This window comes from Lepidothrix coronata, unplaced genomic scaffold (genome assembly GCF_001604755.1).
Source record: "Lepidothrix coronata isolate B3197 unplaced genomic scaffold, Lepidothrix_coronata-1.0 Scaffold1, whole genome shotgun sequence".
In the NCBI taxonomy this organism is placed as follows: domain Eukaryota; kingdom Metazoa; phylum Chordata; class Aves; order Passeriformes; family Pipridae; genus Lepidothrix; species Lepidothrix coronata.
In genome coordinates this window covers 17,471,363-17,494,882 of record NW_016690181.1, presented here as the reverse complement: position 1 = coordinate 17,494,882, position 23,520 = coordinate 17,471,363, and the positions used below count along the sequence as shown (strand labels likewise).

The window sequence follows — 23,520 nt, the reverse complement described above, 5'->3', positions numbered from 1 at the left end:
TTTTGTGGCCACCTTCTTTTCAAAAAGTAAGAATATATGATAAAGGATTTCATTCTTCATGATTCAGATCACTGAAATAAATTTCCTTTCATTGTATGTTGTTATCAAGAATATTAAACAACTCACTGGGAGACTAGTGCAACCTAAATAAATAGATCTACTTGAAAAAAATGGTTCATTCATAATGACTAATGCTGTAACAATCCTGGGTTTGTTTGAGACCTTACAGTGATCCAGACCCTTGTGACTTCAAAGAACATACCCAATTTAGCACACTTTCAGAAGCTGGATTTGGGTCACAGAGTACAGTAAATAACACTGAAGATAACAATTTATCTAATCTTCTGCTGTTGCAACAAATGAGGTTTTTTGGAAGAACTCAGTGGCATATTTCAGTCTATACAACTAATTTTATGTATATGTGTGTATATATATAAAAAAATATGTATTTATATTTCAATACTCAAGTCATAGCCTTTGAAAGAAATTAAAAAATAGGACTTATTTGTTAACTTTACACATTTTTTACTTTCAGAAATTAGCACCTGGCGTTAGTCAGTTTGCTTACACCTGTGTACAAGATCATCCTATCTGGACTAACCAACAGTTTTGGGAAACAACCTTTTACAGCAACGTGCAAAATCAAGTTCGTGCCCTTTACCTTACAGCCAAAGATGACAACCATGCAGTACAGTTAAAACAAAAGGTAGGAAAATACATTAAAGTAAATGTTAAAGTAGTATTTTTATTCACATTTTAATTGTCTCCTGAGTTACAGAGAGCGAAGTTATTCTGTGTATTTTTCTTTCATTTCCCCTGTATTACACAGCATACAATAACACGAGAAATAATAAAAATGTACATTTATTTGCAAAGCATTATAATCTGATGTTGCATTTACGATTTTTCAAACAAGGACCTTTTGTAGAATTTTCCACGCTCTAATGTGTATATTTTTTCTGAAAGTAGTATAATGGGATGCCTTGCAGCATGCTAAGATTAGATTATGGGTTTTTTTAAGGAGCACATATACATAGAAAAGAGCCACTTGTAATCTCTCTTCTTTTATGAAAATATCAGTATCAACTATGTGACTGAAAAGTCTATGCTACCCGCAGTATACAGTGTTGTAAAGAGAGGAAGGAAAACAGACAGAGCTGTTCCCAGAAACCTAGTCAGAATGAAGAACTGCAAAGACATTTCAGGGATAAAGAGAAAAGGACCATGGGTTTGTGTACAGGGAACCTCCTCCAATCTGTCACTATGTAAAGAAAGATGTGAAGAACAGTAGCACTTACGGGGAAGCATCTCCTTTAAACCCTCACATATGTTTATATGGAAAATTAGCTCAACTTAGTATGGAAAAAGCATTTGCAAGGTATCTAGTCTTTAATTAATTTAACATCAGGCATTAGGTCACTAATATCGGCTGCCAGATTCCTTTATTGTAGTTTGATTGTGTGCCATCTACCTAGTTTGCTTCAAGCTAATGCTAGAATTGGACTCCAACATATTAAAACATGAATGTTTCAGCTGGCCTGGAAACTATTTATAGACAAGCTTCTCTCACCTGAGCATCCTAGGAATTTGGAGAATATCTCCTGAATCAGGCAATGAGCTGCATGTTGTTTCTCAATCTGACTTATGCTTGTTCATATGTGAGCTAAGTGGATAAGCTCAGAAGGGGAGCTATATTAAAGTCAGTAAACCACTCTGAAGAAACAAGGAACATTGTATGACATAGAAAAGATCTCAAAAGAAATTATGTTATTTAGATCTGTCTACATTGTGCTACTTGTGTAATTCAGTAAACCACTTTCAAAGCTCATTTCCCATAATCATAACTCTCCTTAGACCCTACTGAGTGTAGTTATTTGCTTTTTCTTTTTAAATGACTATGTCATTTAAATAACTGAAGAGTTTTATTAAGAAATTAATTAAATGAAGTTTTGACTAACCAATGTTCTTTAAGTTACAGCTTTATTATTTCTTCTGTGTCTTTATATTTCTTTCTGTATGCGTTCTAGGAGAAGAATTCTGCAAGCCCAGACCAGGATAAGACAGCAATGGACCTGGCTGCTGAGCAGCTGCGATTGTGGCCGACTCTTAATAAACAGACACAGCAGGAGCTAGTCCAGAATGAGGAAAGCACAGTTTTCAGTCAGGCAATTCATTTTGCCAATCTCATGGTCTATCTGCTGGTACCACTGGACACGAGTAAGAACAAGCTGCTGAGAACTTCAGCCACTGGTGACTGGGAGAGCGGAAGCAACAGCATTGTCACAAACAGGTGGGTCTGCGAGGTCAGTGCTCATCAGTCGGGTTTTGCACGGTTTGCAAAGTGGTCTTACCTTTTAGGGCTTATTCTAAATACCAGATTGTTTCAGTTCCTTCACTTCTTTTCAAGTTCATTAGTTAAGGAGAGCAGAAGTCCGATATCATTCCTCTTGAATAACAGAACTTAATCTAGAGTAATTTACCACCATTTAAAGGAACATAAAAGTTGTATGGCTGTTGAAGACAAACACAGGGTATGGTGAGAAAGAAAACAGCAGCCTGAAAACCACTCTGTTAGTTTTTATGTAACTTGAAAAAAACCCCTGTGTATGAACCTAAAATCAAGAAACCATTTGTATATGATCCATAAAATCACAATTTCTGTGCAACAGCTGCAAGGAGGAAAGGCATTGAGGCCCCAAAAAGCAAGAGGGCTAAACCACAATGGCAAAGGTTAAATTACTAAGGAAGCAGGAGGAGTATAACATCAGTTATGTTTCCTAGCGTGCAAATCCAGAACATTTCATAACAAACCTTCCTCCCTCTCTGTTTGTTGTCTTATTATCACTAATCTGTACAAAATTCCCACCTGATAAAATCATAGAACACCATGTGAAAACCCTGATATCAAGTAAAAGGCTATCAGGACTAAACTTCCCATGCTGTTACCGATTTCTTCTGACTAAACACCTCTAATCTCAAGCATGCTCAGTATGCCTGTGAGTTGTATGTGGTTGTGGTGTATGTTGCAATCTATGAATCTGGCCCTTAATATTATGGGAGGCATTTTTAGGTGTTCAAAGTACATCTACCACTGACTTGCTCGCTTATCTGATGCACAAAAAAACTTTTCTTAGGTCTTTTTAGATTTTGATTCCTTTGCTCTGCAACCAAAATATGCATTTAATGTATATTTCTCTATCTAACTGAATATTTGTTTACCATGGGTTGTAAATACTGTACTTGACTTTATGAAGAGAAGACATAGAGCTCACTTCAAAAAAGCTGTTTTCTCTTGTGGGCCTCTCTGCACTGGGCTCATGAAGAGAAAGCTCCTCTGTCATCATCCATGAAGTTTTGACAGTGTTAATGCAGGTACAATGTACCTGTGGTACCACCATACGCTTTTAGCAAGGTTTGTGAATTGTAACTAGAGGAAAAACCCCACAGCTTGTCTTTGTCTAACCAGGTATCATATGTGCATGAACAGCTGAATTTTTCACACTTGACATTGCTTTTATTTATGCCTGTAGTATTGCAGGCAGTGTTGCAGAGAGTTATGACACTGAGAGTGGATTTGAGGACTCGGAGAACAACGACGTTGCCAATGCAGTTGTGCGCTTCATCACCAGATTTATTGACAAGGTCTGCACAGAAAGTGGAGTTACCCAGGATCACATCAAGGGGCTGCATTGCATGATACCAGGTAGGAATTGTGACAAAAAGGTGGTTTGTACTCTTTTTTTTTTTCCTAGTGAGACAAATGCACATTTTAGTTTCAATTACTTTCAGTTGTATCAGAAGGTTAGATTTCTTTTCCAGGCTGTAATTGCTGTTGAATTTTAGATAATCATTCCCTTGATGTTTAAATTTAAAAATTTCAGAGTATCAAGAGTTTTAATTAGATTACAGCTTTCTTTTTCACATTGTGTGAGACTTCACTTATGGTATTACTGCTTTCCAGGCATTGTAGCAATGCACATAGAGACTCTGGAGGCTGTCCATCGTGAGAGTAGGCGGCTTCCACCAATACAGAAGGCAAGTATTATGAAACATATTTGTATTCCTTACAAGTATTAGAATCATGCAATTTAGTAATCTTTTTTTCCTCTCATAATGTTAGGAGGAAACATCAAAACATTAGAAGAAAATTTCCAGCAGTGATAAATAAAGTGCTTGGCTTTGGTCTCATGAAATATGAAACTACTAGAGCCAAACCTCTGATCATAAACAAGCCATTGCATGCCCACTGCTTTTTGAGACCCATTTCTCTTAGTTGAGTCCAAACTCCATCTCCCTTCTTTGGACTCAGTCTCATAATAATTTTGTTTTGAAGCTTTTAAAACCAAATATTGTAACTAGACTGAGGTATGACACTGATATTGCCATTACACTTACACATTTCATTTATTTTCATCAGCCCAAAATTCTACGACCAACTTTACTGCCAGGAGAGGAATTTGTTTGTGAAGGTCTCCGTGTGCTGCTGGATCCTGATGGCAGAGAGGAAGCAACAGGAGGACTGCTTGGAGGTCCTCATATCCTCCCTGCTGAAGGAGCTTTGTTCCTTACCACTTACAGAATTATATTTAAAGGCACTCCTCATGATCAGCTGGGTAAGAAAATCCAAACAGTTATAATTGTGATCCTTCAGGATAGGCAGGATTTTGAGCTGACCTGTCCACGTATTCAAGTATCAACATGAAAATGCACATACCTCACAGTATAATTTTTCATGTTTGTTACATAAAAATAATCTCTTAATACAGGCTTTTATCACTGAATATGATTGATTTTGATTTTGCACTTAACTGCAGCTTACTTCTTCAGATGCTAAAGGTTTGTTTATTCCTGTGTATTGGTAGATATTTAGGGTTCTGTCTTCAGTCATTTATGTAATATGAAATCATATATACATGTCTTAAAGGAAACTTCAGTAGCTGTCACATGGCACCATGGGCTTTTATGGACTACCTAAAATTGGAGACAGAAAACAGGAACATTCCTGATCATACTTTAGTAATTTTCATAGACTTTAGAATGGACAAAATGCTTGGTATCTTTATATCTCTGTTTCACCTGTAAGTTTGGTTTAATATTGCTGCTTTGCACAGCAGTGTTTGTAACCTTCTTCACCACTAAGAGAGAACATAAAATCCATGTGAGATCTGCAGCTTCCACTACTCTTAGGTTTCCATAAAATTTTTTTTTCAGACATTGGAAGCAAGTTAAAGAAAAAATATTCCTGTGTTAGTAGTCTACCTAAAATTATTGCTTGTAAATGCAGTATTTTTTTAATTTGTAATGGAAATAGCTCTTCTAAATGATAAATTTTCATGTTTTGACATCTGCCATTTCTAAGCAGATTGCCATTCAAAAGTATAAATTTGTTGGGGAAAGTTTGTGATCGTATGTAAAGAAATCAATGTATACGATTTCTTGTTCATAAGTTGGATGATACAATATGAAATTTGAATAAGCTTGAAATTGTTTCTTTACCCCCTACCAACCCAGTTTTTGGGGTGCACTTCCATCATGTAGAAAGACTAAGAAGGAAGGAGTCTATTTTTTCTAATTATCCCAGCTGAAATTAAGCAGAAATTCACATTACAAATAATGCTTTAGAAATTAACCACCTTTTCAGGTATTTTGCCTGAAATTTATTCTCGCCCATTACGTTCATGTTGCTTTGTACTTACTCATTCCTATCTATTCAAATGACAGTGTGACTGAAGCAGATCTGACTCTGTGATCTAACAAGTGTCTGTGTGTTGTGGTCCTCAGTTGGAGAGCAGACAGTGATCCGGAGCTTTCCTATTGCATCTGTTACGAAGGAGAAGAAGATCAGTATCCAGAACCAGCTGCAGCAGAGTATGCAGGAAGGACTGCAGATCAGTTCAGCTACCTTTCAGGTAAAAGGAAGTTTTTCAAAAATTTGTGTGACTGCACAGTCAGCTCAATACACTTACGAGCAGCTCTTTGTCCTGCTGTTTGTGAAGAGTCCAGCTTTCTGCCCTGCAAAGTCGACAGAGAATGCAGTCCTCATAGAAACCCTGGCCTTTCTTGACCCAGTTGATATTTACAGAGGGTTACCATTTTCATGTTGGATTTCTTTCACTGCTTTCCTCACCTGTCTGTTTTGGATCCAGTAAGGGGCTGCTTTGGATCCAAAATATCTTCATGTAAGTAGAGGCCTAGGCAGACCAATGGAAACATGCTTTCTCTCTCCTCCAGCTACATGGAATGAATATGGAAAAGCTATAAATATTGCTTTCTTATTGACACTTGACACTTTACCAGCTTTCTGTTAAAATCCATGACAGAAAGTCATGGTATATTGCACATGGAAGCTGCACGTCCAGGAATCTTTAGAGTAGCCACCACTGGCCAGAACCAGTGAGTCTCTACATGACTGGCACAGATCCTGGAATTTTTCCATCTGTAGGATCCCCCTTGGTGCATTCAACAGAAGCATGTACTGCAGGGCAATTGACAGAGATGGACTTCTAAGAATTAGGAATCCTAAAGTCTTCCCTGAATTCTTCCCTTTGATAATGATATTAGCTGTGGTCAAACCATAAGAGATTGAAAGTTGAAAGCAAAGAATTTTATATCATGGACTGAAAGTAGAATGAAGTACTTAAGATATGAAATACTTTGTTGGATTGACTGACTGCAGAAGTATATTTTCATTGAGAACAATAACTCTTAACATTTGAAAACGTTAACCTAGATCATCAGCGTTTTACTAATTCCTTACAGTAACCGACATTATTTAGCTAATCATCCTTCAATATCCTCTTCAAGAGCATAAGATTAGGAATAAAAGTGAGTAAAATAAGCAAAAAAGGGTTGTTCTTGCGGACTTGTGAGAGGACTCTTATTTTCCAGGAATCTTTTTACCAGAATAGTTAGCATGCTTCAACGATGTGATAAATACAGACACAGTGTTTTTATTGCTGGATTCAGGTCAAACATCATCTTTGCTTTTGTTTAGCATAGTTTTGTATTAGGTTAGGAGAACAAAAACAATCAGCAAACAGTTTACTCTCCGTTCCCTATGTAACAGCCAGAGTTCAGTGCAGTATGAAATAGCCCCTCCTCTTTGTTTATTACTAATGATTTTTCAGATGGTTTTGTGCACAGTTATGCTATTTAATCTCTTTAAAACTTCAGATCAGCATTACTCCGAAAGAGTGAAGAGCTCCTTTCAAGGAGGTCCTAGAACAACAAAGTTATTAGTCATTTGGAAAGTATTTACAAAACAAGTAGAATTAGAAAAGCAAGGATGAAATCCACCTTCTAGATGGCAAGCAAAAGACATTCAAAAGGGGTCTAGGTATGCGCTCGAAAGTAAAGCTCTAGGATATTTCTTTGTTTGCTTTTTCCACATTCTTGAAGTTCTTTTGGGCCTTTTTATGGATTCTGTACTTTCTGTCTCTTTTTCTTTTTCCCTGAATTGTTGACTGTCTTCCTTTTGGATGAGGATGATTGGATGGGATTTCCTTTTCTCCCCAAACTTTTCAAAAAAGCATTTTTAGTCAAGTGGAGGGATCAGCATTGAATAGCACAAGGCTATTTCCTTTTTAAGGACCAGATTTCATGATCACAATTTTGTTATGAGCAGTTTTCTATAGTTTGCAAGGTGAGGCAAAACTTGGACTATCAAAGTAATAGAAATACAATGGTTATGACATATGAATGCTGAAATCATTGCCTTGGTGAGAGTCTTTGAAGTGCGTTACCAACCTTAGTTCCCAGTATAGGGGCAGAGCTGGGAGAATATTTCCAAGCTAAGCTGTCCCATGTGACCAGTATTTGAACTGTTGCAGACATCTTAGTGCCAGCACTACTACGTGGATTTACCAAAATATTTTGTGTTTGATATTATGAGAATTCCAGATGCTTCTTAGTGAAAATACCTTAGTATTAGGGCATAAATTTAAAATGTAAATAAAAAATTATTAAAATTTGTCATATCCCTCAAAATAAATAAGATGTATGTAAATATATTTGTATTTTCTGATAGGCATAATACTGCATAAGTATGAAAATTTTGCTAATGAATTTTAGAATCTTTTAATTTCCGTAATTCTGTAATTTATTTTTTTTTTTCAGTTTCTAACATGTCATGTCTTTAATATGCAGTTAATTAAAGTAGCATTTGATGAAGAAGTAAGTCCCGAAGTGGTGGAAATATTTAAGAAACAGTTAATGAAGTTCCGTTACCCCCAGTCCATCTTCAGCACTTTTGCATTCGCAGCTGGGCAAACAGCACCACAGATAATTTTACCAAAACAGAAAGAAAAGAACACTTCATTCCGGTATAGACTTTCTTCTTCTTTTATTGCTGATGTTCTTGTTTCGTATTAGTCAAACACATTGAACTGTCTGAGGGCTTTGCACAAATGTAGATCACTTTTCAGAAATGTCAGAATAAGTGATTGCTATTCTGCATCTCTTTATATTTCCTGAACAAGATGTAGATTAGTATGATACAGATGTTTACTTGATATGGAAATTATATTATTTATCTAAATTTCTTGATGCAGTAGGTTTGGACAGGCACCTTATTACATTTTGAAACATACTTATATTTTGAAAATATAAGTATTTTGAAAATATAAGTATATTTGAAAATATAAGTATATTTGAAAATATAAGTAGCATCTTGAGCTGTGCAACCTGTGCCAACATGGAAACAAGATTCATAGTGTATTATAGGTTAACAACCTAATCTGGATTAGAATTAATTTTACCCTGTGCATTTGCTCTAGTGGTTTTTAATTTAGAGTTTGAGCTTTAGGTCTACTTTTAAGTTTTAAATTATACATTAATTTTACTGGACCAGCAGCATCATTAGTCTATTCCAGAGTGATAGCTCCTGTGATTCTCTGTTGATTATTGCATTGTTGACACAGAAAAGTAGAATCCCAAGGTAGTCATGAAGTCCTAAAAGTTAAAGGTAATTTCTGTCCTTCCTGCCTTTACTTTGTCAACTTTCTAGATTTATCACATTGCTTGCAAAATAAAAATATCTAAAGAAAGATGATATCTGCTTATTCATTGCCATTAGACATTATAGACACAAATTTATCTCAAAGTAATAAAATTTGTGTTTAAAAATTAATATAGGAAGTAATTTTTCTAAAGTTTATAATTACTGACTTCGTATTAAGTGAAAAAGTATCAAAAACATTTTATTTGTGTTCATCATAGAAATCTGTAAGTGCTATTAGGGAGAATCATATGCATCTTTCTAAATATTCTTCTTGCTTTGAATTTGTAGTACCTTCTCAAAAAGCATTGTGAAAGGAGCAAAGCGTGCCGGGAAGATGACAATTGGACGCCAGTATTTATTAAAGAAGAAGACAGGCACAATCGTGGAAGAAAGAGGGAATCGCCCGGGCTGGAATGAAGATGATGATATCTCTGGTAATAGTAAAATATTTTTTCCATGTTGGTTAATAAGTCTATCCTATTATGCCTCCTTTCCGGTCTGCTGAATAAGAAATGTTTTCAAAATGAAATCGAAGAGTCTTCCTAGACAGGAAAGGGAAGGGTTTCAAATCTGTACATTTAGTGAGTGTTTTCTTTTGCCATGATGAGGCAGAAGAGGAAGTTGACTTAATTCAGTGGTATGGTGAAGTATGAGATTATTTTTTATTATCAAACTATTTAAATATAGTATCTTTTAGATCATTTTTTTACATCATACTAGCATAGATGAAACAGCACAGAAGCATGCTGTAGCCTCCATTTATCTTTAAGCATCTGCAATTAGTCTACAATGAGAAGGCAGTAACTGGTGAGATGCAAGAATGAGCAAACATTATTGGAGGCTTTTGTGGATGTGGAACTGACAAATGATTTCTGAAAGCAGCAGAAGTCATTACTACTGAATATACCACTTTCCAAAATTTTGGGTGGAAGGATTTGGGGCAGAGGTAGAAGGGGATTTGGGCACTTTGTCCTGTTTGTGTGATGGTGTGGAGTTTGTCTTTCTCCAAAAATGTTCTATTCTTTCCGTGTGCTGCTGTCAATATATCCTTATCTGGATGGACCACTGCTAATTTATAATAAACCACTAGAGGGAACCAGATTCTCCTGTACATAAACAGGTGGTGTTTTGTCATACCATTCTTTCTTTTTTAAAAAACATAAGCATCTCAGATAATTAAGTGTTTATCAAACACTGATAATTTCTTCAAAACATCAAACAAGCCAAATTTTCTTTTTGAATATTTGGTCATTGAGCAAGGCAACTTATGTGACTTATGAGCAGATGTGTGAAAGTTGTCCAAAGCAGGACTAAAGCACTGTCTCTGATCTCTCAAAATGGAAGAAAGCCATTGCAGTTGAGCTGACAAATATTGATTCTCTTCTTTCATTCCAGATAAAGTGGTGAGAAAAAGGCAAAAAATAAGATTTAGAAAATACAGAATGTCTTTACAGTGCTGAAAAATTACTTTCTTAATTGAATTTCCAGCATTTTCCTTAAGGGCTGAGTTAGCACGTATTCTGATGTTGCAGATTCTTTGGATCAGAAGCAATTCTGCAGGCTGTACTTGGGTGATTTGGGGGTGATTTTGTGTCCTTCACCCAGAGACACAAAGCACAGTCATACCTGTGTAGACATACTGCCCTTGATGATGAAGAAATTTTAAGGTTTTGCATTGCTGATACTCAAAACAACTGTGTTCTTCCATGAACCCAGGTGTTATATAAACATTAGTGAATAGTCACTTTTTTCCTCCCCTAACAAAAATATAAAATATAAGTTATGGTGAGTCTCCAGGCCTGCTGTTCTACAGATGTTTTGGCTGGGAATGTGTAAGGTGACCAAGGGCTAACAGTTTGCTTTTCTCTCCATGCAGCACTAGCACATCAGGTATAGTCAGCTGAGAACAGTGGTGGCTCTTTGCCTCAGAGTACAAATAGCCATAGGAAGTAATCACTGCAATTTCTTTTATTTTGACTGCTGTATTTTTGACTTTGTTTTTGACTTGTTTGCAAGTCTCAAAAACTGAAGTATGGGAAACTATGCAGCTTTACCAACAATGAGTCAAACAGGAACTATCTGCAGCAGGTGATGCATTGTCTTAAAAAAGAAATGTTAAAGATGAGGTTGGAAGGAACTTCAAGAGGTCAACTAGTCCATCTCTCTGCCCCAGGGCAAGATCAACATACATCAACTGTTCCTTGTAGGTGTTTACCTAACTTTTTCTTAGAAGCTTTCAAAGACGAAGGTTTCACAACTCTAGGCAGATCATACAACCATCCTTAATGCTGGAGAAAAACAAGCAACTTTCTGATATTCAGGACTAAACATCATCTTGCTGCAACTTGATGCCTTCGTTTCTTACTCTGCCTCTGTATACATATAGAAGAGATGAATTCCTTCATTCTGATTGCAGTTTAATGTATTTATAGCCTATTATAATGTTTCTCTGTTCTTTTCTGGATATTAAATATCCACAGTACTTTTTTTCAGTTCTTTGTTTATTTGTCTTGATAGGCTTATGATCATCTTCATTGCTCTTTTCTCAGACTTCTTAAACTAGTCCACATGTAACTTACAATGTGATTTCCAAAACTGGACACTGTAGTTATTATTTGTTGCCAGTGAACACCTCACTTCCCTCCAATTCCTCCTCATCATTTTATTTTCAGAGTTTATAATCTCTAAATCACTAATAAATTCTGTTTCCTATAGGTGATCATACTGGTGTGTTCAATAAAACAAGAGACTGCAAAAACTGCTTTTGCAAATAGTCACATCTCAAGAACAGTAAAATAGAGGTTTTATGCCTCATCTTTTCAAAATCAAATAAATCGAGTTGAACATATTGTGTTGTCTCTCCAGGTTAAGAACATTGATATGAGCTCTTATCTCTAGCTTTTTATGCACAGCATTTTGCAAATGCTGATCACCAGTATACCTCCTTTCATGAGAGAAAAGTACATTTAGAAAAAAGTATTTTAAAAAATGCAACCTCATCTTACCTGAGTCAGTTATGGTTTTCCATTGAAATCTGTTAAATACCACGTTTCTGTATGACAAAAAATAAAATTATTTCTAAAACTGATTTGTTTCTCATTAGTACACTTTATACTTTAAATGTTGTGTAACTTCTTTCTTACCATGACAAATATGAAAACACAGGAAAAAGAGGAGATATCCACAGTATTAAACTCTGTTATTCAGATCAAATAGAGAATTTTTGATTTTGTTTGATGAGCTGAAAGGGCAAAAAACATGACTCATTCAGCTTTTATGCTAAGATGCACAGAAAAAAAAAATCGTATAGGTACTACTGTGAATTCTGAATGTTGTCTACTACCAGTAAAATTTTAATTATATCATAATTTTATTTTTTTAAATAATTTTAATTTCCAGTGTTATAAAGTATTGTTTTAAATTTAAATCCTTATGTACTTTCCAGGGCATCATTCTTGAAGAAATACTTCTCATATGCACATATTTCAATGCTTGAGGTGGTAGCAAGTAACTGATACGTGCTGTGAGCAGTGAATCTGCTTTCAGAAGCATTTGGAAATAGCTGAGAAGTGTCACTAACAGGCAGGTGGCAGGTTTTATACGAAGACCTTGCTTGACTTGAATTTCAGAGTAGTTTGAACTTGTGACACAGTTTTTTATCTCTCATAGTTGAAGGTTTTTCTGCTTTGAGAAGTGCAGCTGATGTGCACGGCTGAAGAAAGCTGCTGTTTGACACTGAAACAGAGACATTAAGAAACCAACAGTCATCTGTTGTGAAATTAGAACACTGAAACATTTTTTAAGTTGAACCAAGCCTTTAAAAGATCATACCTCTTTTGAAGATAGTTTAAAAATTGTGTGGTCCATTTTTATCTTGAATGTGTAATGAATTTGTAAAGAATTCGTAAAGAATTTGTAAATTTGCAAAAAAATATTATCTGTCTTTGGTTCAAATGAATATGTGAGATGACTTTTCCCAAGATTTTAGCAAGAGAGATGTCAGCCATGCCAGCCACAAGTGCTGGAGGTAACTGTGCGATATAGTCAGGTTTCCTAAGATACTATTTTATTGTTTATGAATTTTATAAACTGTGGTTTGTGTGTCTTAGTTCTTGCCACTTGTCACTGAAAGACAGAATAATATATTGTTTAGAAGAAAGTAGCACTGTTTTTTGTGTACCTGCTGACCTCCCCAGTCGCAAACTCCTAAAGATTTTTGCCTTTAGTTTCAGACGACAGCGAAATGCACACAGGCGGGACCCTGAAAGCATCAGAAAAATCAACAATGGAGCAATTAGTAGAAAAGGCCTGTTTCAGAGACTACCAGCGTTTGGGACTGGGGACCATCAGCAGTAACTCTTCTCGCTCAAAAACAGAATTCTTAAGAATAACTGCACTGAACAGGATGTATTCACTTTGCAGGAGGTGAGTTTACCAACACAGTTAAGGAATTGAAAGTAGAGGCACGTATATGTATATTTGCATAAATATATTTACATTTAAAGTCTCTTCTGTTCCTAAATAAAAAAACAAGCCTCAGAAAGAATTATAAATAAATATTTTCTTCAAATTAAAAAATACGTGTTAAAATTAAATTCATGGAAGTATCTACTTTCAAAGTTTGTCATGGACTGAAAGTCACGTACTCTGTTTTAGCACATGAATGTCACTAACTCCTCTTTTTGTTGTGAAAGCTGATGTAGTTTACTACCATGGCCCAGAAACATTCTTTTTAATACAAAAGCATATCTGCATGAGTCATATCAAAAGACATTTGCATTCTCTAAAGCCAGTTTTGACTAGTCATTGCTTTCATTATGGACAATGGAATCACCAATTCTTCATGGAAGAAGGACGCAGAAGAAAAATACTAGATCCTTTCTTGTTTTATGACTTATCTAAAGTACTGTTTTTGTTTAATCACCACTGAGTACAATGCAGATGAACGCATTAAATCTATGCATTTTCATTATGCATTGAACATTATGCAGACAACTCTTTCCTCCCCTAAAACCACTGGGTTTTAATATTCTACAGGGTGCTTTTTTAAAAGGTAGCTAATATCTGAGCAGATTAAAAATCTCAGGATATAAATACTAATCTACTGCTATATTAGTTTGGTTACTGCATTTTAAGATGTTTGACTGTAAATGTCATGTGCATTTATTTTGTCCAAGTGCAGTTCAACAAATGTTAAAGAATTGAATTTACAGGAACAGTGTATATTATAGAGAAATGAAGTTGTTTAGTAAGCAGTAACTATTCCCTGTGTCTCAGCTTCTTCTTAACATATGAAATTGGCACTTAAGTTGATTTTTTTTTTTGAGGAGGTAGAAAATAATATTTCATATTCCTTGAATCCTTCTTTCACAAACGTGAACACAACTACAGTCTTGCTGGGATTTCCACCTTTAAAGGTATTACATCGGTGAATTTCCTAATCTCTCCCTGTATTGTAGTGTTTTTAAAAGTACACAAACAGTTTCAAGCAGTGTTCCAAGGAATCTGACTGTAAAATTTAAATGTATTTTGCCATAAACCAAAAACTATTGTTTTCATTGTGATACTTTAGGCAATCTAACATTCTTTCCTTTCAATTCTCATATTTCATATACAAGTGTCAAAACAAAACTACTGCATCATGTGCATGCCTCAAAATTCTGTTTTCTGTCATGCTTAAAAATACGGCTTCATTACAGTGGCAGATAAGAGATACACTAAGAAGAAAAATACTGCCAAATAAAATGTAACCTTAAATGGAAAGTGACTAATGGTGATAGTCTTGCAATTTGTTCATAATTCAAGTTCTATTTAAAATGCAGTTTTCTTTACAAATCGAGGTATTTACTGGGATTGAACTAAAAATTACTTAGTAAATAAAAGTCATTCCAACAGGTAAGGCGTCTTTTCATTAAGATATATTTTCAGCTTGTAATTTTGTGTTGGTGTTTGGTTTTTTTTTTTTCATCGTTGAGCAGTTTTAATTGTTGTTCAATTTTTTTTCCCTCCTTCTTGTCCCTGCAGTTACCCTGGGCTGCTGGTGGTCCCCCAGTGTGTCCAGGACAGCAGCCTGCAGAGAGTGGCTCGCTGTTACCGACACAACCGCCTGCCCGTGGTCTGTTGGAAGAACACTAAAAACAGCACTCTTCTGCTAAGGTCTGGGGGCTTTCATGGAAAAAGTGTTGTGGGCCTCTTCAAATCACAAAACACACATCCTACAGGTGAGTTGATGCAGCTAGGCTTTCTCTACAAGGACTTTTATGTGGAAATACTTACGTTTCTGGAGGAAATCGGTGATTCCATTGAATCAGAAGTCTCAGGATATGAGTGGTTATCTGATATTATTAATTACTGTATGTCAAGAAGCAGATCCTGAATGGTATGAAAGTGGTTCAAAAATGTCAGTGAATAATTTGGACAGAGATTACAGACATACCAAAAGTCTTCAGTAAAATCTGATATCTCTTAAGTACAATGCAAACTTCTCCTGTTTCCCTTAAATTAACTTTTTCCATTACATGGTTTATGTAACGAGTGTATGATGTCCCTTTTAATAGAGGACTACATAAAATGTTTTAAGATATCATTGTCTATTTGATTTTTCTCATGTTTTTCATTGTAATACTAGTTTAATTTCTTTCTTTTGTAAAACATAGACTTGAAAGGTTCTAGTTGGAGTCTTTGCATTAAGTAAATCTCTTCCTTTGTGTGATCAAGACTGGACCAACACAAGATTTATCAGAATAGTTAGTTTTTCAGAATATAATATTAGGGAAGCATTAATTTTGGAAAGAGCATTATTTGAGTTTCATTATTCACAGGCAGTGTTTAGGATGCTTATTATGACTGCCTGGATTTCCATGTCATATGCTGATAATTTTTTCAGAGTTAATTTCATGCCAAGAAGGAGAGTCAGTATTTTCTGTAATCAAACCAATAGTTTTTTAGAAATTATTCAAGGATTAGGCCATAATTTTTCTGTTTTGAGTCCAGGAACTCATTAAGGGAGCAAAGGAATTCCTCTGTCCTCTTAATGTTTACGTTTCACCCCAGTATTGACTGAAGCATAATTAAAAGGTCTGACTTTATTGAAGTTTATTCTGTAGAGTTTTTCAAAACCTGTAACAAGCATACTGTACACTTATATGCAAGTCACATAAAAGTAGTTTGAAGATTACATGATTAAAATATTTTCTACATAGTCCTTCTGAATTTTTCCTTCAGAGTTTCTTTATGAAAACGACATTTTTCTTACTTGTAAAGAGCAGTTTATATCAGACATAATGAGGTGTTTTATCTGTATCAAATGCACCTTTAAAATCTCATGATTTCAGAGCTATTAGAAAAATGCTTGTTACATTAGACAGCATCTGGACTGGCTATTAACAGTAATTTGTGAATCACTAATTATCTGCTGAATATTCATTGCTATAGCATTGATTCAGTGTACCTCTGCCATGTTTTGTGGGGGCATTTTTTAGTTGGAGTGGTGAGCAAGGTAATGAATTCAAATTTATATATGGAATTTTTGTTGAAAGGATTAATGAAATGTGGCAGCACAAAGCTAATGGCTACACCAGTTCTTCCAGAGGCTTATGGTGTGAATCTTAAGCATGGCAATTCAAATGTTAGTCTTACACTGATTTAATACCATTTATCTTAGCTGAAATACTGGCTAGGCATCTTTAACCTGGTACCGATAGAATAAATTGAAAAAAATGTGCAGGAATAGTCTTGAAATTGTATAAATAAAAACACCTCCATGTTTTCTCTAGTAGCTATCATTTCTATGTGCCTGGGAGTAAGAGAGCTTTCCCAAACAAGATTTTCAAAGCCTGACCCAATAAAATGTGTTTCCTGTGTGTGATCTTGTTGCTTTTGTAGGTGATTTCTTTTTAAATTTTTTTACGGTCTTTTATATTGCCATTGCCACACTTCCAGCAGAATATTAGGCAGTAGGTAAACTGATTGACAGTAACTATATTTGACAGAGATACTTGCTTCTGGAGTTTGTTTTCAAATGTGGAAAAAAATGGAGACTCTCCTCAGGAATGTACTGCAAGGAAAATTGAATATATTTATAGGATAATTATTTTATTCAAAATGAAGTTGAAGCCTGGTGAAACAAAACTGATGAACAAAAGTAGTTATACACAGGTGCATGTATTTGCCTCAGTAGGAGTTGTGCACAGTGAAGGAAAGTTTGTATTGAAAAATGCATTATGATGCAAGTTAAGAGGGCAACGATAACCCGAAGTTAAATTCAAGCTGACAGATTCATACCTTCCTAAGCAGAGATTTCATAGGAGTAGATTTTTATTAGGATGGATTTTATTAGGATGGATTGATACTCAGAAACAAAGAGGACCTGCTGGAATTCAATGAACATTTTTGTGATCTCCTGTTATGTGCCGTGTTAAGCTTAAGTTTTCAAAGCATTGTTGGAGATCCATGTGTTATATAAGAAAAAGTGAACATACTTTTTAGAGAAATTATGCACAGCACTGAATTTCTGTCTGGAACTAAACTACGTGTGCAACAGAATTGTATTTAAAAGGATTATTAACGGATGTTTGAATATGGAATGGAGAGTATACAGGTCTTTTGAAAAGTTCCTTTGATACATGAAAGTTGGTTTCTGAAATACACTTTGACCTTTCTGGGAATTTCATTGCAGAGCATTGTAGTTCTAAATTTCTGATGTTGTTCTAAGCATTCTACACCTGAATTACAACGTCTTGGTCAGCTGCCCTGTAGGAAGAGCATTTCTGTTTCTTGTATGTAGTAGCACTATCCAAGAGAACAGTTACCTTGATGCAGGCTGGATTATTGACTGTATTAGGAGCAACCTGCAACCAGGCATAATAGAGCACATGTTAGCAGAGAGGCAGTCTTAGTGCATTGCTAAGCAATGCATTTCTTTCCTGGAAAATGGAAAATGCTTAAATCCATTTTGCCGTAATGACCTTCGTGATACAACACTTGAAAGATTAGTCATTTTATAGAAAACCCAGTTAACCTGTGCAGTAGGGGGTTCATGCTTTTGAGTCACCTGTAGTCTTTCACCTCTTTATACTGCTGTTAAGCCCTGTGTGATGGGATGACTGGTGGTAAGGATAAAGGGCAAATTTTCCATCTCTAGTCTTTCACAAGGACATTTTTGCTCTCAGTCTTTAATTCTGATATCTGCCTAGTTCAATGACAGACTTTCATATAAGTCAGACTGTTTGTCTTCTGAATCTTTTTCCTAAAACACATGCAACACTTTTCAGAAAAGAAAACTTTGTAAGTGCAAGTGGTACGGACATCATCCTTTCATTTAGAGATTTCATTTCCTTTCGTTTAACTAAATCATTTAGACCTAAATTGACTTTTTGTGGCATTATTTCAAGGACTAGGAGACCCAGAGATCATTCCAGACTTAGAAGTTGAAGAGAAAATAATGTTCCTCTTCAGGCTGTTTCCACTTGGTCAGGCAGAAACAGCATGTACATTATCTAATCACTTCCTAATTGTACTTTCAATTCAGACAGTAATTTTAACAGGGCTATCATGAAATTTCCTTTGCCACCTCCAGCTAATTAGGTTACTGTCTATTAGTCTCCATCATAGAGTATGATTGTATCATCACAGGAGAACACGATTTACAGGTTACCATGTTTGCTTGTCAAAATGTGTTCAGTCAAATTCTTTGACTCTATCTCTTATTCTAAATCTTGGCTCTTGTGGTCAAGCTACTAAATTCTGTTTAAACAGCTAGGAAATTTTTGTCCTTTAGTAAGTCCAGAGCTGGCTGCAATAAACAAGAATTCCAAAAATTTTGTTAGTAATTTGAAAAAAACCTTACTGATACTTACTGATACTGGATACTGTTTTTGTCATTGTAGTATGGCACAAGACCTGATCTTCATCTCCTTTACTTCCTTAAAGTCCTTGCATCTGGGCATAATGGGTGTGGTTTTTTTATTTTTCTTATTTTCAAGGGTTTTTTTCCTTGGTTCTGTGTTTTTGTAGTGGTTTCTTAAGTTTTAAGATGGTCTTAAGTGAACTGTCTGCTTAACTTCAGCACTTTCTCAAGGCATCATACCTTCTTATCTTGCTTTTTGTTTCTCTGCCCTCTGTTTTTAAACTCTCTATTTCCTCTCTGGCTTTGCTTTCATCCAGTCTTTTGGAGCCACTTCTCTTTCTCTGAAAGTCCTTTTCCATGTCTCCAGCAAATTAAGGAACATTGGTAACAGTTGGAGAATGATTCTGTTTCTGAGATCTATGGTCATCTGAAACAACATTCTTGTAAAGGATTGTTCAGGGGTTTTCAGAGAAGGAATTGTGGTACTCTCAACAGTGCATCCCCCGCCTCCTACAAGTTACCCAAACATGTGGGAAGACACTTCCTGAAGTTACCTGCTGGTCAGCTGGTGGACTGTCACTGGGGAACGGGAGTGTTACTTTTCCACATTGAAGATCCCTTAAGGTGTATAATCCAGGTGTGCATGCCCTGTCCATCCTCTTTCCTCTCTTCTGTAATCCATTGAAATCATCAGGTTCTGGGGATAGGGTATCTGAAGGACATGTGGATTGTGTCCACTGATGTCTCTAAATTCAGCAGAGTGTATGAACACCAGTGTCTGGTACACATGAACTTCGGTGAATGGGCACTGCATCTCAAGGAACCTCCAGGTACAGGTAAGTAACCTTCCTTTTCTGGAATGAGGAAGAGCTTCTTGAGTATGGTTTCAACTTACTTTTGTCAAAGAAACAGTTCTGTCTGTTGTTGTCTGCACGTTGTTTTCGAAGGCTGAAATTTGCTGACAAGTAGCAAAACTTAGAAATGTTATTTTTCCTTTGGAGAGTGAAGGGAATGCTACATTATTTTCACTGTTTGTTTTCATCACTGGCTAATGGTGGATTTTAAGTAGTGACCATGAGGTTTCAGAAGTTCAGCTCTGTGCAGAAGAGAACATTGCTGAGTCCTGCTCTGCAGCCAGGTGATAAACAGCTGAAGGCTTTTTGAACCTTTGAGAGACAAATTATGACATTTTCAATGCTCTGCTTTACACAAGAAGCCTTTTACTTCGCTATTTGTGTATTTATAAATTGTATTTTTGTATTTTAATGTATTCCATTCTTCTTGTGCCTCTAGCTCCTGCTTCTTTAGAATCTTCAAGCAGTATAGAACAGGAAAAATACCTACAAGCCTTACTGAATGTGATATCCGTCCACTGCAAAATGAATGGCAGTAATACTCTCACTGTTAGCCCAACAATTGCTCTGTCTCCAGGTAAAATTGGTTTGTATAGTGCTTTTCTCTGATTAAGTTGAAGAACGAGTTTTCTCTGATAGGATGTTATTTCAGTGTCCCATATGAATTCTGTTGTTTCTTTGTTGTTAGACTTACCAGATAGCCTGTTCACTCTTAGCTTCAGTGAATGTGTTTTCTGTATGTAAAGGATGTTTATAATCCTTCCCAAAATATTTTTGGTATTAGTCTGACAGTAAACAATCATCCACCTGTGGGTCATAGTTTTTGGTGGAATTCACTTGAGTATGATGGTCAGTCTTGAGGCATTAGTCATTTATTACAATTCTGGAACAAATTAAATAAAGTTCTCCAGAATGTCAAGATGCCAAAACTTTCCAGTTAGTTTTTTTGTTTGTTTTTTTACGATACAACAATTACATGATATGAAGAAGCAAAACTAAAAAATAAAGTCTTTTACAGCAAATTAAGCACATTGTAAACTGCATATTGAATAAGAGACTGCCAAATTGAAAAGAGCACAAAATACTGCTCTATTTCATATAATGAAGCAGTAATGTGATTGCAAGCTCAGATTTTATATGAACAGATAGACTATTTAGCTGCAGCAGCAATGGAAGGCATGTAGGCATTTTTATGTGTTGCACACTCATAGTGGGTTTCTAATGTAATTTCCCAATAGTGAAAACTCTTCCAAAATACACTGTTTGAGTTATGCCTAGGTGGAACCACCAAGAAATTAATCCATGTTTTATTTCAGTTATTTTGTGATGAAACCTGATAAGGTTTATGTGAAGGTAAACCCAAGGTGTCAGAAAGGACCGTGTAGCTTGAAATTGTGTCTGTCTTGTCTTAGTTGTAATTGGCCTAATACTGCCAAACAGTGGCTTTTCATGTAAAGTAACACCATTCCCAAAGTGTGCATGCTTTGCTTCATTTATTATAAAATATGTTGATTGCTTAGCTGTATCTAACACCTCCATACTGCTGCCAATGTACACATTTGTCTTAAAAAATAAATCTCAAGTACAAAATTGGCAAGAATTAGCTCTATTGTGTGAAAAAGGGCATTTTATCAGTTATGATAAGTGTTAGTCTGGTTAACGCTGTAGTTTTTTTAATCTTCTATTCTTTTTTTGGCTGACTTTAGGCACTGAAACGAGGGCTTCAAGAATGTCTACTGTGTTTAAGCAGGTAGTGCCAGGACATTTGGATGTAAATCTATCCAATAGCTTTTCTCGAGGAGGTTAGTAAGACTAGCTCAAAGTCTATTATTTGAAGTATTAAATGATAAAAAAAATGTTAATGAAATAAACATAATTATATTTCTGACTGATTCATTGCTCTGTGAAACAACAAAACAGAAATTACAGATTAGCCTCAGTCCACAACATTATCTAAGTATGAAATTTCTATTCAAAACCTTTACAATTGAAATAAAGTTTGTTTCATTTTGGAATTAGTGAAAAATAAAGCATTCGATGAGGAATTATGTTTCTGAATACTTAAGGATTCATCTATGTTTTGAATTTGTCTAAACTGTGTTGCCTGAAAGTGCATATTTTATCATTTAATACACTTTAGAGTCTCCAATTGCAGATCATTCCAGTATGTTGGCTGAAGCTTAGCTGATGCTTCATAAAGTTGCAAATAATCCATCTGAATAATTTTACTCTAGGTAGCAGTTAATTATGTGGCCAGCCATAATAAGTAGGGAGATACAGTGCATTCTTTGGAAATAATTATTCTTAGGTACAGGGGCTCATCAGTGTCATTTCTACAAGAACCTTTCATTCTGTTAAGTGGATTCCAAATACTTTTTCACTACTTTTACACTTCTAGTCTGATGAAATTGTTATGATTTTTCTATCTGCAATATATGCATAAATTAATGCACCAAATTCCTTAAATACGTTTGTTAATATAGGGATTCATCTATTTCCTAAAAGGGAACATTTTATATTTGATTTATTACCTTTTGGCCCTGAAAGCTCCTCTTAAAATTATTTCTAAGCATCTAACAGTTGGTTTTCTTCCTTTTTGATACCTCATCTAAAATTAGTTAGACCTACGTTGACCTGCTGAGGTCTATTCCAACCTAAATCTTACCGTGTTATACAAAACAGGTGGCTTCATAGGGGGAAGGATAAAACAATTCTGTAGAGAAAAAACTCCAAAAGAGATGGATGGGATTAAGTAAATGAAAGAAGGAAGAATGTGAGAGGGAGGGGAAAGGGAAAAAGAAAAGAAAATGCTTAGAGCTGTGTAGAGAAGTGATGTGAGAATTGTAGCAGAAGGGAAGAGAGGAAGGGCAGGAGAAGAAATGGTGATCACCAAAAACCAGAAAATTCTGTGCATCTTCATTAATCATAGTATATCCATATTTCATATATAAAAGTTTTGTGTATGTTCCCTGCTCACTGTCTAGTTACTGTGTTGTATTGTAGTTGGGGATGAAAAAACAAAGTGATTTTAGCTGGCTAGGTAAAATGATTAGGGACCAAAGAGAGTAGGGGAGAAAGTGTCTGCAGTTCTTAAGATAAAGTGATGGCTGCGCCCAGCCCGACTTAGTACTGAAATAGTGAAAATGCTGGGTAGCTGACAGCAGATGTTTGGTTGGATTCCATCCCCTTGTGCTGGGACAAAAGTGCCAACAGCGAAGTGGTGCTGAGGGGCAGAGGAGGTGCTCCAGATAAGTAAAGGAAAGCTTGCTGGTTGACTGCATGGAAGTTGTCTTTTGAAGATAAAAGGATTACTGAAATAACTGTTGCTGGTTTCTAGGATTAGAGTTTGTGCTAAGTGTGATAGGATGAGTTTGTTGCTACTCAGCAGAGAAAAAAGGAGCCTCAAGGCAGTATTAGGTCACAGGCGTGTTGTTTTGCTGGACTTTAAAGTCTCTTGGCTAAATTTGAGCAGTAATCAGGAAGAGGGCAGAGAAGTTATCTTGTGTCTTGCTGGATTGATGCCACGCCTGCTCTCTATATCTGAAAGGTGTCTATTCACAGTTCAGCAGGATACGTGAGGACTTTGCTGAAACATAAGAATGTTTGACAAGTACAATGGGAGCCCTAGTGAAGGTGAGAAGCTGACAGGGTAAGAGGGAACAGAGAGAGGGACTATCTCCCTGCAGAGAAGTAAACACTAGGTTTTTTAGATTAGTTGACACAATTCTTTTAAAAGAACTTGTAAAATACACGAAGTATATGAAATCTTTAAAATTGTTCTCAAATTCATTATTGCAAAGTTTCTTACTACTTTTTCATAG

At 35.7% G+C, this 23,520-nt stretch overlaps 1 protein-coding gene across 1 annotated transcript in view; it reads left to right on the top strand.

The window, feature by feature from the left end:
• Positions 1 to 535: 535 nt before the first annotated feature.
• SBF2 (SET binding factor 2) overlaps positions 536 to 23,520 on the top strand; it is a gene marked incomplete at its 5' end in the record, with an annotated part of 56,840 nt that continues 33,855 nt past the window's right edge. The window contains 12 exons of the mRNA XM_017806677.1: positions 536 to 706; positions 2,028 to 2,290; positions 3,531 to 3,703; positions 3,962 to 4,035; positions 4,418 to 4,613; positions 5,782 to 5,909; positions 8,146 to 8,321; positions 9,287 to 9,432; positions 13,225 to 13,423; positions 15,023 to 15,219; positions 20,139 to 20,276; positions 21,406 to 21,501. Coding sequence (XP_017662166.1) covers positions 536 to 706; positions 2,028 to 2,290; positions 3,531 to 3,703; positions 3,962 to 4,035; positions 4,418 to 4,613; positions 5,782 to 5,909; positions 8,146 to 8,321; positions 9,287 to 9,432; positions 13,225 to 13,423; positions 15,023 to 15,219; positions 20,139 to 20,276; positions 21,406 to 21,501 — 1,957 coding nt within the window. The remainder of the gene's footprint in view (positions 707 to 2,027; positions 2,291 to 3,530; positions 3,704 to 3,961; positions 4,036 to 4,417; positions 4,614 to 5,781; positions 5,910 to 8,145; positions 8,322 to 9,286; positions 9,433 to 13,224; positions 13,424 to 15,022; positions 15,220 to 20,138; positions 20,277 to 21,405; positions 21,502 to 23,520) is intronic.